The 15,627-nt window shown below is 40.4% G+C and overlaps 1 protein-coding gene across 1 annotated transcript; it reads right to left on the bottom strand.

Moving 5' to 3' along the window:
• Nucleotides 1–1,774: 1,774 nt before the first annotated feature.
• On the bottom strand, nt 1,775–12,805 carry LOC118247514 (uncharacterized). The gene is made up of 6 exons (XM_035545555.1): nt 12,745–12,805; nt 10,626–10,779; nt 8,738–8,898; nt 8,207–8,410; nt 7,595–7,776; nt 1,775–7,333 (listed from the first exon to the last, which is right to left on the bottom strand). Exons 1-6 carry the CDS (start codon nt 12,803–12,805, stop codon nt 1,775–1,777), a joined length of 6,321 nt encoding a protein of 2,106 aa, XP_035401448.1.
• Between the last annotated feature and the right edge of the window lie 2,822 nt (nt 12,806–15,627).

Below are 15,627 nucleotides of genomic sequence, written 5' to 3' on the forward strand. Positions count from 1 at the left end.
CGTCTGCAAACTTACTGAGGGTGCACTCGATCCCCTCATCCAGGTCATCGATAAAGATATTAAAGAGGACCGGCCCCAGCACTGAGCCCTGGGGGACTCCACTAGTGACCGGCCTCCAACTGGATTTGACTCCATTCACCACAACTCTTTGGGCCCGGCCATCCAGCCAGTTTCTAACCCAACGAAGCGTACGCCAGTCCAAGCCGCGAGCAGCCAGTTTCTTGAGGAGAAACATATTGATAATCTTGAGTGAGCTCAGCAGAGGGCCTTGAAGATGATAGGGGGCTGGAGCACCAGAGCTCCGAGGAGAGGCTGAGGGAACGGGGCTTGTTCAGCCTGGAGAAGAGAGAGCTTCAGGAGCACCTAATACCAGCCTCCTAATATATAAGATGTTACCAAAAAGAGAAAGGCAGGCGCTTTATGGAGGTACATGGTGAATGAACATTCATCTGATTATAAGGGGAAAAAAGTCACTATAAGGATAATTAAGGACTAGAACGTGTTGCTCAAAGAAGCAGTCGCATCTCCATCCTTGAACATTTTCCTGACTTGACTAGACAAAGCCATCAGCAAACTTGTCTGAATTTGGTATTGATCCTTCTTGAGCAAGAGATTGGACATCGCGACCTTCTGAGGTCTCTTCCAGCCACAATTCTTTAATGACACTATAAATAAAGGCTATTCCTCCCCAACCATTTGATCCTGATGTGTTGTCCCTCTAGGTGAAGTCAGTGCTCCTTAACAAAGCAAGCAAACCATGCCTTGGTTCCATTATTACAGAGGTCCCCTGCCTTCCCAGCCAGGCGCTGTGCTGTCCCTGTGTTAGGGTACGGTTGGATGCTCCATGCACTGGGGAACACTGCTGGAACTGCAAGGGATATCTGAGAGGGAAATGGTAATTAGGTATAAAATGGAGAAACAACACAAGGACCCTGTTCTCATTTTAATAGATTATAAAAAAAGTTTCCTCCAGCGTCTTTGGGGGAAAAGTTGATATTTTCTTTTTGGTGTAAAGTAAGGGCAGCTGCTATGATTAGGAAGATTTAAACTCGGAGAGTGGGGAAGGACAAATATTAAAATAGGACAGAGGTACACTTTAGCTTTTGCTTTCTAAACTTTTGGACTATACTTGTTTATTTTTTGGTCTTTCATGAAAGAAGACTAACAAAAATGGTTATTTTACTGACATTTTTGTTAACATTTTTGCAGACACAATATAAGGAAAATATAAAGGTTTTTTTTTTTTGAAAGAAGCCTTTTAAATTCACATCTAGAAGAGTGTTTCAAAAGATGTCCAGCTTATACACATTCAATAATAATCAAAAAAAGTATCATACATTAAGAATATAATAATGGTAAAGAATTGCGATAATACAATGTTACTATGCATAGACATTCATCATTTAGAATGGTGAATTCATCATTTTCATCGGGATTTTAATATGGTTAAAAATACGCAATGTGCTTTAATACACAAATTTACTAAATAACTGTGTATGTATTAGTTTACCTACTTCCAGTTAAAAATACTGAAAACAAAGGTAAAAGATATTGAAAGGATCAAGTCAGACTGTTGACTGAAAGTAATAAAGCTATAGTGCAACAGCAGAAGAAACCGGTGTGGGGTTTTCTGGGTCAACACAGAAGAATACATTCAGCATAACCAGATGTTCTACCTTGTCTTTGCAATAACATATTCTGAGATACTACAAAGGGTCCAGTTATGTTGAAAACTACACAATTCTTGAATGAGCTTTCCTGGATGAGAAGATTCCTATAGCCAGCTCCCCTGTTCTGCTCTATCATCTGCAGAGTTTTTTTTCTCAACAACTTCATTTCCATTGGTTGCATCTCCTAAAACTACTACTAAACTTGATAGAGTGGTGTGAGGATCAAGCAGTTTCAGGAGAGGTATGTCCACCTTTCTTTCTTGAAAGACGCGGTTCTGAATTGTCAAAGCTAACATAGAGTCTATGCCTAATGATGAAAGAAGTGTATTCATGGTTAGTTCATCTGGGGTCAATCCAGTGAGCTCACTCACCAGTGAGGTAATATAGTCTTCAGACTTGACTAAAGCAGTACCTTGGTCTTGAGTTTTCTCAGAGACTTCAAGCTTGCTCCTGAATTCTTCTGACATAAGTGACCTGAAGCGATTTTTGAGTGATAAAATCCGAGTAAAAACATGATTAAACAAAGTCTGAAAATTGAATTTGACAACAGCTTGCTGTGGGTTATTTGTAAGTAAGCTCTTCCTGAGATACTCATGAATTTCATGCACTTGAAGGACATCTATGCCCTTGGATGCCAGAATGTTCTGAATCTGGTCTTGATTGAACAATATGCCAAGGTTCAAAGCACCCCAGTTAATGGATTGGCCTGAAAGCCCACAGTTCCTCCTGTAGAGGCAGAAAACATCCAGGAAAGAGTTTGCAGCTGCATAGTTTGCCTGTGTGGAATTTCCCAGAAAAGAAGTAATAGAGGAGTAGCACACAAAGTAGTCAAGCTCATGGCCTTTGGTAGCCCAGTGAAGATTTATGGTCCCTGCCACTTTTGGGCTCAGAACTTTCTGAAAGTCAGCCAACTTCAGAACTTCAAGACGGCCATCATGTAAAACCACAGCACTTTGAAAGACACCTTTGATTGGACTGCCTACAAATATTTTTGCAATGGACTGGAAAGCTTTCTCAACATCGTTGGTTGAAGTAACATCACACTGCACAAACACTATCTTGCTCCCTTCATACTGCTGCTGCAAAGCCTTTATCTCTTCTTGCTTCTCATTACTTGGAGTTTTCCTGGAAAGTATTGCAATACACCCTCCTCCATTCTTGGCAATAAATTTCACAGTTTCAAAGCCAAGTCCAGTGAGACCCCCTGCTACTACGTAAACAGCATTCTGCTTAAATATCTTCTTCTGGGGTTCATACACCGGTACATCTGAAACCATGGCGATGTTCCTCTGCCTTCTCAGTACAGCAAGTGGGACAGATTTGCAAGTAAAATATGACATCACAGAGTGCTTACTTTCAAAGCTCTCATTTTGCTGAAAAACAGAAGCTGGCAGAGATTTAAACCGTTTCATGTCTATTGAACTGAGCCACGCATGCATAGTCTTTTGCAATTCCTTTAGAGATGCTTTCTGTAAAATGCTACTAAGTGTGAGGACATGAAAGCTGATATTTTCATGATCAAATCCACTGACATTATGAATACATTCAGACTGTTGATTGCCACATACTATCACCACATCTTTAAGAAACTTCATGAGGGCCAAATCCTGCTGAGACAGTCTGTGTACTGGAGGAAGAACAACAAGGGCATTACATACATTTATACACTGGAACTCATCGGGAGACGGCCTTGCAAGTACAACTTTCCAGCCCATCTCTTCTGCTGCTGCAGAAAGAACTTGGCACAAAACTGATGATGGCTCCTTAGAAATAATACCCAAAATTCTGCCATGTTTCCCCTTGGGTAACCTCTGACTTAAGATTTCCCATGCAATTATAAAGTATGACACACAAGGGACATTCTGAAAGCAAGGAAATTTCTTTACATTGAAGCAAACTGTTCCTGGAATCTGAATTCTGGATGATGCAGCAGCTGGATAACATGAAACCACATGATCTCCCACTTTAACTTTCTTCACATCAACACCTATTGCCGTTACAGTGCCACTGAAATCAAGAGCTAAAAGTCTGTGTTTATCTATTGCTTGGGAATTCCAGTACAGTGTATTACCAAAGTTCCGACTAGAAACACTAATAGGAAAATAATCTTCTGAGTGGAGACATATTTTATCCACTTGAATTTCAATGCTCTGTTTTTCAAGCCGAGTAGTAGTGCTGGTGTATAACTCTGCAGACAAGTCTTTTGCTGTGTATGGATCAGCAGTGTACAAAGTGAATGTTTCTGAATTATGGAGAGGTCTTATGGGTTGGCTGTAATCTGCATCTACAAAAGGTGTGCGCCTGACTTCAGCCACATAAATTCTTCCTTGGCTGATGTAAACTTCTGGGTATTCCTCACCTCTGTATTTGCTAAGAATGTCTGATAACGCTGAGATGTCCAGGGAGCTGGAAGAGCTGAGGTCAATTATCTGAAATGTAATTTCTGGAACTTCAACCACACAAGTTCTGGTCATGCCATAAAGTGCAAACGCACAGTTAATGTGGTCTACATTTCTTTCTGTTGTTCTGTAGCTGATAACTCTGATTGAACAGCGGGACTTTTTCTCTCTTAATGCCACAATAACTTGGCGATAGGCTTCACAACACTTTGCCAGTTGGTCTACCACTTTGACTGGGGACTCTTCGTTTAACTTTTGAATTCCCCACAAGAACAGAATTTCATCATAATCCTTAACCTCTGCTTTCATTTTATTCTCTCTGTGGACTTCCAAGAGGGCTTCCCAGTCTTCATACGTAACATATCCGGAATCAGGATGCAAATATTTTTTGAGCTGTTCAGCTATCCCAAATTTGTCAGCAAACACTAGGACTCTGGGCATTGCACCCAGATGTCCAATCATCTGTGAAGGAGGGACTTCTGCCCACTTGTTTTCAAACATGAACTCGTTGTCTCTGGAAGACGCTTGCTCCATGAAAGTGATGGCAACACGCTTGAGTTCAACCAAAACAGAGCCATGTTTGTCCATGAAGCATCCACAGACCTCTAAGCAGTTCCCTATGGATTTACTTGTTCTCATATATATCATCATTTCTTCCTCCAGTGGTCGGAGCACCACCAGGCTGCCTATCCCTGAGGGAAAGCCTGCTCTGGACTGGAATGTCTTTGAGGTCATGACCACAGTCATCTGCAGAAAACAGTCTAGCAGCACTGGATGAATACAGTAGCTGTACATCTCTCTGACAGTCTCCTTGTTCACCTTTATGCTTGTTATAGCTTCCTTTAGTTCTCGGCAATAATGCACATCACTGAGCTGCCTGAATATGGAGCCGTACTGAAAGCCAACCTGAGACAGTGCTTCATAAACATCCTCTATGCTAATCACTGACCTGCATCTGTGATAGACATCTTGGAAGGAGATGCTGCTTTCTTCCACAACAGCATCAGACATTTTTGTAACGTGGCCTGAAGCATAAACTGCACTGGAGGAAGAGAGTATCTCAAAGGCTGTCACTACTTTTTGTGGTCTCAGCTTGATATTCAAGACTTGGGAATTCTGTGTGAGAACACACGGTGCTGAAAAGCTGATACTCAGCTGGCAAGTACTCAGAGGCACTTTAGGTGCTGAGCTGCTCATCACACAGGCCAGACCAAGCTCTACATAAAAAGCACCAGGGACTAAAGGCACACCATTGTTCTTATGCTCATATAAGTAGGATGTCGTGTCCTCAGAGAGCAGGCAGCCAAATTCTGTGCTGTCACTGTTCATGTCATAAATCAAAGGATGACTGGAGCTGACACCTCTTTGGTTTGCTTGTTGATGGATAGCTGGAGAGGTGGTGACTTTTTTACGATCAAATTGGTACCGTGGAATGGCCACTGGAACACTTTGATAGCCATTATAAAAGTGCTGCCAGTTGGGATTATATCCCTGTTCAAACAGATTTCCTACCAGGCTAAAGAGTGTCTGATACTCCACATCAGACTGCAAAGAAGAGAACACATGAGTGACTTTCCCTAGAGTTTCTTTTATGCTTCGCTGCAATGCTCGGTGAGGACTTATTTCCACAAACACCACATTTTCCCTGTCTTTAGCTGCAGTTTCTATGGCTTGAGTGAAAGCAACAGGCTCACGAGTATGCCGGGCCCAAAATTTGCCCTGAATGAAGTCATTTGCAGAAGCAGCCATCCCAGTCAGCGTTGAAATTACTTCAATTTCCCCCTTCTGTTTTTCTAAAGGCTGTATGGTCTCTTCCAACTCCCCAAGTATCATATCCATGCTGGGGCTGTGGTAGGCAGCTGGGACATTTAAAACATGAAGAAAGATGTTTCTTTGGCTGAAAGCTTGAGCTAAATCTTTCTGGACCGCATCCACAGCATCCGGATTTCCAGACAAGGTGCATGAAACTGGGCTGTTGAAAGCTGCAATGCACACCTTTCCTGAATAGGGATGCAGACATTCAGCTACCTCTTGAACAGGGATATTTCCAACCACTAACATCCTGCCACTGGGAGTTTTTGCCTGCAGCCTGCTCCGGTGATAAATCACTTTGACAGCATCTGCCAGGGAAAGGTACCCAGCAAAATGTGCTGCTGCAATTTCCCCCACTGAGTGGCCAACAGCAGCGACTGGCTTAATGCCCCAGTACTTCAGAAGGGAAGCTAAGGCAACCTGCAGGGTGAAAAGCATGGGCTGGGAGAGTTCTGGATTCAGTAACTCCTTCGAGCTGCGACCTTTTGCTGGCAGGAGGCTGATAGGAGCGTGTTTCTGAAAGAGCGCTTCTATTTCCTTACACTTGTCTCTGAACAGGGGCTCTGAGCTCAGCATTGCCTCACTGAATTCCTTCAGCGTTACACCATTGCCACAGAACACGAACACCAGCTGTGGCTCCACCTTCGACATGGCAAATTCAGTGCTTCTTGCTGACATAACCTCTTGCTGCAAGTGTTGGAGTGAGTTTGTGACAAATGCTTTTCGGTACCTGTAGTTGGCATGGCTTCTTCTGCAGGCAGAGGTATAGGCCAGGCTTGGGAGAGTTATGGAGTTTCTTGTGCTCAGCTGGTCAGCTGTATCTGCAATTGTCATCTGAAGGGACTTACTAGATGCTGCAGACAGCAGAACTAATTCCAGTGGCCTCTTAAAGGCAGGAAGAGGCTCTGGCTGCTTAACCTGCCTGACTACAACATGGGCATTGGTTCCTCCAAATCCGAAGCAGTTGATGCCAGCTACCCTTCCATACTCACCGGAGTCTTCCCAGGGCTCAACAGTTGTGGGAATTGCAAGGTTTAACTTCTCTGTATCAATGCTGCTCATCTCCTTTGAGTAATGCAAAGATGGAACAATCTTTCCATGATGCATCATCAGAAGCACTTTGATTAACCCTGCTGCTCCAGCAGCTGATTCAGTGTGGCCAATATTTCCTTTCACTGAACCAATTTTCAGAATGGGAACTTGTGAAGATCTGTTTTTACAAATGATACTACTTAGGCTTGCAGCTTCAGTAGGGTCTCCAGCAGCAGTTCCCGTACCGTGTGCTTCAATATACTGCACAACGGAGGGATTGACGTGAGTTTCATAAATGCTGCGCAGTAAGTTCTCTTGCTCTATTTGAGATGGTCTTGTGATTGGAGTTATAGACCTACCATTCTGATTTACTGCACTGATGTTTATAACACCCCAGATTTTGCTGAAGTCTTCCATTGCCTGTTTCACAGGGAGAGAAAATTATCTTTAATAATCTTATGCTTTCCCTATATAGGAGAAAAAGAACCAAGAACAGACAGACAGTAATACTAACTTTTAAATTTGGGATGTCTTTCCCATGCTAGGGGAAGTGCATAAATGTTTGTTAATATTAAGCTTGAATTAGAAAAGCCTTTTTTCTAGAGTAATTATTGGAATCAGAAATACAAAATTCAAGTAAGCAACCAGTCTTCTTTTAGACTACTTCACAAATAATCTTACCTTTTTCAGTGGTTTGAGGAAAACAACACCACAGCCTTCTCCCCTTCCATAGCCATCTGCCTTTTTAGAGAAGGGTTTACTTATTCCCTCTGGAGAGATCATTTTTGCTTTACTGAGAGATACAAAGGTGCAGGGTTCTATTATGCAGTTTACACCACCACAAATAGCTGCTTCACAATCTCCTGGAATAAAACAGAAACATAGTCATGTTGAGAGGTCCAAGATGATAGACAGAAATATTTTAATTGTCTTTAACTTAATGGATTGAAAAGGCAGTTATTATAGACAGGCTATATTAATAATACTATTCATTATTTGAGATATTTTAATTTTCAGGACTGGAATCTGTCACTGAAGTACATCACTGAAAGAGTAACCAATACAGTTCTCTAAAACTACATCAGGATATGGTTAAGAAAGTAACACAATTCCTTACAGCAAAAGGTTTCCTTCTTCTACACGTATGGTGAATATTTCTGAGGCACTAGAATCTTTTAGTACTCTATCACTGAAGATGAGTCTACAGAAAGTTTTATTAATTCACTGAAACAATTCTAAAATATTAAGTATCAATCCTAACTTCTTTGCTTACCATCTCTTCAGTCCCATTACCTGATTTAATTGCTCGCAAGGCATAGTGCAAAGCAAAAAGAAATGACGAACAAGCAGTGTCAATTGTCAGCGATGGTCCAGTCAGATTAAACGTGTAGGACACCCTGTTAGCAGCTATGCTCATTGCTGTTCCGGTACCAGAATAATGATTTATTTCACTCGATGATTTGCTTCTTACGAGTACATAGTCTCGATTCATAAGACCTATGAAAATATCAAACGTCACATTAACCTGAGAAAACAAAAGGGATGTACAGCTCTGAACTTGACATACATGGAATACAGGCGATCTCAAGTCCATAGGCACTTCAGTGCCTCAAGACACTAATACAGACACCTAACAGTAGATACGTTAATTATATGATGAACTAGAGTAACCTAATACTCTTTCTCCACCAAAAAATAACCAGTAGTGGCATAGTACTGTAGCCTTAAGTTCTCCAATGTCAGAGGTACAAATAAAGTTTACAAAAGGTTGTTCCATTCTTTATGAGGTTAGAATGGACATTATTCACCATGAAATTTTCTTACCAACAAAAACACCTGTTTTGGTGCCACTGATGGCTTCTGCGGGGACTCCTGCATCCTCCAGTGCTTTGTATGTGCATTCTACCAGTAACTTCTGTTGTGGATCCATGGATTCAGCTTCCATATTATTAATTCCAAATAGGAGGTTGTCAAATACATTAAATCTGTTAAAAATACATAGACCAGAAAATGGTATAATATGTATACAATATGCATTTATTTCTAGACCCAAAGTATACATTTTTTGCAATGTCATGAAAAGCAAAGCCATAAGTGATGTTGAAACCACAGTTCCTATTTGTGAAATTCAGAAGGAAAATATTATAGGCCAAAGATATTTTATTTCCTGCCACAAAATATGTATTTTTATCAACTATTCCACATTTCAGAGTTATAAGATCACGCATCAAGATTTTTATTCACGCTGTTGAATTATCCCACTGGTACCAATAGGACTCCTTACATTAAGAAAATTTGCAGAATGAGACTCCCTCTGCTGCAGTGTCATCCCAGGCAACAAGTTTTAAATAGATATTGTCTTCTAAGTTATTTAAAGGCAATGTGGACCAATGGCTTTACAGTTTAAAACTAATAGATATAGGACCAGCTCAGATGCTTCCAAGAGATGCCTGTACCCCTCTAATAATAAATGTAAAATATTTTATGTGTTTATGTGTGTGTTTATCTTTAAGAAGTCTTTAAAAATAAGCCCACACTTTCAAACAACCAAGCTCAGACTTAATCTTGTATCCCAAGATCACATTTGTATGGCCTTCTGTCTTTTCTTGACTTCAGAGGAAAATTAAATATCTAATAGGAGACTAATTACTTAAGTAATTCTGGGTCTCACAATCCAAACCTGTTAAGTGTTAATCCCAGGAGCCAATAAGATTACTTCTGCGCATGTCAACTTCTCATTGGAAAAAAAGGCATGAGGATTTTTGGGAAATGTGGATTTAAAACTAAAGACGCTTATGTTGATCTGACTGTAATTTACTAGTCTTAGCACTAGTAATAGCCGTCATACAGCTGTGCTCACATCTCTGATATAATTTCACGAGACATGAGGGATGTAAAGGGATACATACCACAGGTTGCTTCTCCGTGTCTTCTCTGTACACTAGGATATTTATACATACATAATCCACCAGTATGATGAAGGACTGACTCAGATAAAGAGGGCGAATAATGAAAATGTTTATTTTTGAATACATAACAGCATCAGTCCAGGTAAAAGCAGAATTTTTATTAAATTATGAATAGCCAGGTTTACAAGCAAGTGTAACAAAGATCCCTTTCTTGACCATCTAGCAAACAGACTTTCTTGCTTTGACTCTAAATTGTCACAGCTTCATTTAAATTAGAGCCAGAACAGTATTAGGTCCTACGGTCTGGCAGAGCTGGCCAAACTTCACGCTGAAGCTGGACAAGATTCACCAGGCAGTTCATATAGCTCAGAGCCCATACTCTACCACCTTCCTCCACAGTCCGTAAGTAGACATACGAATTCTCTGGCAGGCTGTAGCCCACCTCAGATATGGTATATACCACTTCATGCATAATGCACATGTACTTGTGCATACCCAAAATGCATACACACCTGTTGTGTGACAGGTGACATCAAAACATGCTGGGTATGAACATACAAGTTGGATTATGTAACCAAAGATCCTGTGTGGCCTGTGAATAAATGTGCTCATAAATGTCATATAACAGGAACTCCTGCAATTTGGTAACTGCAAGTTTGTCATGTGAGAAAACCTGTCATTAAAGAAAACCTGTTCCTAGGTGCAATTTGTAATGTCTCCCTGCAGCTTGTACTCTCTGAAAGGCTGGACACATTAGTCTAATTACAGAAAAAATCTGTGCCACAGCACAGTAACAGACTTACTCATTGAGAAGAGCAGCACGTGTTGTACATGCTTTTCCTGGCTTGTTACTGTCTGGATCATACCACTCTTTGGTGTCAAACCTCTCTGGGGGTATTTCTGCTGTGCAGTTTATGCCTTCCTCCAGGACTTTCCAAAAATTGTCAATTCCTTCACCTGTTGTACAAATATTTCAAAGAAGATTAAGTTATGTTCTCCCCTTCACCATGTATATGTAGAAATGTACACTCTGTTACATGGAACTCTCATGTATATATCTAGTTTGCTGAAGTAGAATCACCACAGGTAAAGAAATTATTATTCTTTGGTGACAGGAGGATGGAAAGGAATGACTGATCCTTTCACTACATGCTTAAATGTAAAGTTACCCCACAAAACTCTTAATAATCTCTCAAGAAGATTTAAGATGTTTTTCTAAGCAAGTAAAATATCTCTAGCAAGTTGGCCTTCAAAGAATCAAAGTGAATGGAGTTTAATCTAGTTGGTAGATGGTCACCATCTGGTATTCGTCCGGGTTCAGTAATAGGGCTGGTTTTGATTAATATTTTTATCAGTCATCTGGATGAGGGGATCAAGTGCACCCTCAGTAAGTTTGTAGACAATAGTAAGTTATGTGGGGCTGATTATCTTCTTGAGGGTAGGAAGGCTTTGCAGAGGGATTTGGATAGGCTAGATCAATCAATGAGCTAATCACATGATAGTCAACAAGGCTAAGTGCCAGACCCTGCTCTTGGGTCATAACAGACCCTCAAAGTGATACAGGCTTGGAAAGACTGGTTGGAAAGCTGCCCAGAAGAAAAGGACCTGGGGATGCTGGTTGATATCTGTCTGAATATGAGCCAGCAGTGCCTACAGGTGGCCAAGAAGGCCAATGGCATCATGAAAGGAGGTTTCATCGAGGAAGGTGTTGGTTGCTTTCCTCAGGTGACAAGTGACAGAACACAAAGAAACAGTCTCAAGTTGTTCCAGGGGAAGTTTGGACTGGGAGACTTTCTTCGCAGAGAGGGCGGTCAAACATTGGAATGGGCTGCCAAGAGAAGTGGTGGAGCCCCCATCCCTGGAGGCATTTAAGAGACATGTAGACATGCCACTAAGGGACACTGTTTAGTGATGGGACTTGGTAGGTCATGTTGATAGTTGGATTTGATGATCATGAAGGTCTTTTCCAACCTAAATGATTCTATGATTCTGTGGTTGAGATCCAGAACTCCAACTATGGGCACTGAGGCTATGTCTATGCTATCCTCTTAGCCCTGAAACCAGCTAACATGGCATCCACACTGTGTCCCACATTTATCCTCCTCCGAGCTTCCACTTCCCTGTGGCATGCTGGTGCTAATCTGTATCATGCCCAAGCACTGACCAGGGGAGCTCTGGCATGGGCCAACACTGGGATGGAGACTGTGATAACAGTAACAATGACTGTAGGACAGCAGTCCCACCTAAAGTTAACCATCCCTGGTTAGTCCATCATCATAGACATAGCCAAGGACACTAGCTACACATGGAGTAGTTTAAGGGTTCCCATCATTCAACTTCGTTTGAGGCAGGTTCATTAAAAAAGCTCTGAAGATGTGCAGTGCAGGATCAGGACACAAGTTGCGTTTATTGCATGGAGATGTAACTAAGAACAATGTATCTGAAGAGAGGCTCTTTACTGGGATGTCTGGACCAATAAATGGCTTGAATCAAATTAGTGTTTAATGCTGCAGTAAGAGACTGCTGCTACACATTTTATAGTGCTTTACTGGAGTACCGACAGCTTCAGAGCAGCAGAAGAACCTAGAAAGCTCTCACAGCTATCTAAACATCTCCAACCATCTAATCTCAGAATGCAGAAACCTCAAATCACCCCTGACATATTGTTTGTCCGCATGAGTTTCACATATATAACTCCATGTCCTGCCCACAGCCAGAACCATCTCGCTCTCAGTGGACAAATTTGAACCAAATGATTCTCACCACAGTATGATCTTTTAAAAAGATCCTACAAGCAGCAAAGCAATGAATTCTACAAAAGTAAGAGAGAAATATGTTCTTTTATGCCACCTCAACTTTAATAAGTGAATGTGCTTTTCAATATTCATTCAGCATCCTGCTTTGCATTTACCCAAAACTTACCTCCAGGAAAGTTGCATGCTATTCCCACAATAGCAATTTCACCTCCAGTCTCCATCTCCATTCTCTGGGCTGCACAATACAGGTATAAATGTCAATCAGATCAATCAATTATACATTTCTCATTAGATAAATATTAGTTTAAAGGGTGAATTTCCCACAGGCACATACACTTGTTCAAAGGTAGATTAATCTTGAGTGATCTACCTTTGGCTGTGATGAGAAAGGACACACTCCAAAGGTGACCAGACCTGCAGGGTATGTTTCTTTCACATTTAGAGGAAAATCCCCAACTAATTCCCCAGATTCCCTTACTCACAGGCACTCCCTTTTTACTGTTTAACCTCTGCTACTCCCATCACCAGACAATCTGCTCTTGAGCCTTTTCTTTGATCAGCCCTGCTTCATACTTTGGGAACAGTAGGGAAATATGCATTGACCAAGGTGCACTTTCAGCTCTATCATCTCCATCCTATTCAGAAAACAGAGTCCCCAAGCAGACTCTGCAATTTATTGGTTAAAATCAGACTAGCTAAACAGGCAACAGGTGTCTAAATCACCGTCCTCTGTGTTCAGAGGTTAACCCCCACAGGCGCTCAAAGCCACCAACAGCTACGAGATCTCTGGTTTGCCAATAATGAGCAGTCTCCAAGTAGCACCACTACAGCCACACAATAACTTCCCTTTCATCTCATTTCTGGCTTCAAAGAGAAAGCTTTTTGTTGGGAAGAAATTCAAAGTGAAAACATGATATTTTTCAACAAATACAATGGCAAAAAAAAAAAAAGACATTGCACATCAAAAGAAATATCTCAGCATAGACTTTAAAGCTGATTTGTTTAATTCTGGGAATTGAAGCTGGGAGTAATACAATTAATTAGAATTCACTAAGATGCCTGCATCAGAGCCCCTGCTGGACTTAATTCATCCTACAAAAGGGAGAAGGAAAATGTTGAAAGGGATTTTTAGCAATGTTTGGCAACGATAAAATTCTCATCTCAGTGATACCACCGTAGGTCCCAAAGGGCCCTTCAGCATTACTGACTGCAGTGAAGCAGAGATGAGGCTGATTTACAGCCCCAGAGATCATTCATAGCTATGATTTCTAGGGGGTTAGTTTTGAAATGTGAAATTAAAAACCACTGTTCAGAATCATCCTTTGAAAAAGTTACTTCACAGTGCCAAGACAAAGTTAGAGGGTCACCTAGTAAAAATAAAGAGACCAGGATACGGCTTTCGAGGTGCAAATCCTATTTTAACAAAAATAATTCTAAAATGCCATGAAATTTTTTTTATTCTGGCTCTTTCAAAATCATCTCCATCTTGAAGAATGGAAATCCCTTCCAAGAAGTCAGAAAGAAATACGATCATAAAAACATGTAAACATATTTGTGACTTGGGATCTTTTTTTCCACACTAGCCACTGCTTTTAGTTTCTATTTCTATTAATTTATTCTTTAATTTCTATTTTGAATTTCAGTTTCCATTCTATTTCTATTTCATACTTTAATGTTTATTTAATTTGCAATTCAAATCCATTTAATTTCTACTTGTGTTCTATTGATTTCTATGTTATTTCTATTTCATATTTTAATTCCACTGCCAACCTAAAGCTGCAAAACCCAACATAGATACTCTTACCACAAAGGTACTTTGAAGCATTTTTTTAAGTTAGCATCTAAATAGCATATAATGGAAAAATAAGGGCATTCTGATTGTAACATAACATATGTCTTCGGCATCTATAGAATTATCCAGGGAGATACATAACTCTTACCTTATATCGTCCCAGTAGGGTGTACTAACAGGAGAAGTCTTTGAAAGTCCTTTATATAGGGTTCTGGGTGGTTTCATATTAAAGTACATGCTAAAATGTGAACGCCTTTTAAAGGAAAAAAAAGCAAATGAGTCATTGTCATTTATCAGTAGCTCTGATTAAAGTTCAAACCTCCTTCCTTGAGGTAATGCATTCTTGCTGAAATCAAGTTTTATACTAGGACAAAAGTAAAATCTGTCTTATCTTAACTTACCAGAGTCATAATTGCAGATACCATCCTTGCCATGAGATTGCCCAAAAGAGTTGTAAGAACATGTTTTAAAAAGCTCTAGTTTTGAAGTAACATATCAAATTGGTTTGTTATTTATCTCAACTAATCTGAACCAGTATTTGAAGCCCTTTGTGTTTCCTGGAGGCATCATTTGTGAAAACTAAGCACAAACTATTAAAACTTGTGTGTCATGTTTGATGCTATGGTTGCAGAGCAGTAGTGTTTAAATATGCAAGTATAAAAAGCCTTGTCAAAAGACAAATAGTTACAAAATATTTAAGCCCACTAAGAAATCAAAAGCAATATTGAGCTCTCCTAAATGCTCCTCTTTTCTTAAAAGCAAAACGTACATTGGAATACCCGGAAGCAAACTCTGAAAGCAATAAGTCCATCAGTCTCTGCTCAATGCCCCAACTACCTAAACTCATCTTTCTCCTTTTCTTATTTGCTAATGGAAATATAACCTTGGATGAGTCAAGAGAGTTCATATGTTGTTTGTTAGTGTCTTCCCAGGCTGTGGGACTCAATTGTTCCCAAAAAGAAAGAAGACAACCACTGTCCTGAGAGGGAGGAAAAAAAAAAAACTGTCACTGAATAGCTATTAAAATCTGCTCTGAAATCTCAAATTCTGCTCTCACTTTCATAGCTGTAAATCTCAGTCCATCACTTTTCTGAATTCTTATTGGAAGTTATTTATGGACTTCAAATAAAATAACCCACATGCTGTGTCCAGTGTCATGACTAGGCTGATTCACAAGGTGGTTGGTTACTCTGAAGCTAACTTTAGTATCCTTGTATTTTACACATGCCTAAAAAGCAATCTTGTCAGTGGTGGTAC

This window comes from Cygnus atratus, chromosome 2 (genome assembly GCF_013377495.2).
Source record: "Cygnus atratus isolate AKBS03 ecotype Queensland, Australia chromosome 2, CAtr_DNAZoo_HiC_assembly, whole genome shotgun sequence".
NCBI classification, from domain to species: domain Eukaryota; kingdom Metazoa; phylum Chordata; class Aves; order Anseriformes; family Anatidae; genus Cygnus; species Cygnus atratus.

Bases quoted from the DNA above. Each gene is read 5' to 3' on its own strand.
- LOC118247514 (XM_035545555.1), bottom strand. From the start codon at position 12,805: ATGGAGATGGAGACTGGAGGTGAAATTGCTATTGTGGGAATAGCATGC. The intron at 8,411-8,737 runs GTAAGAAAATTT...ATATTTTCATAG, and splicing joins CAAAACAGGTGTTTTTGTTG to GTCTTATGAATCGAGACTAT. The intron at 7,777-8,206 runs GTAATGGGACTG...GTTTTATTCCAG, and splicing joins CTTGCGAGCAATTAAATCAG to GAGATTGTGAAGCAGCTATT.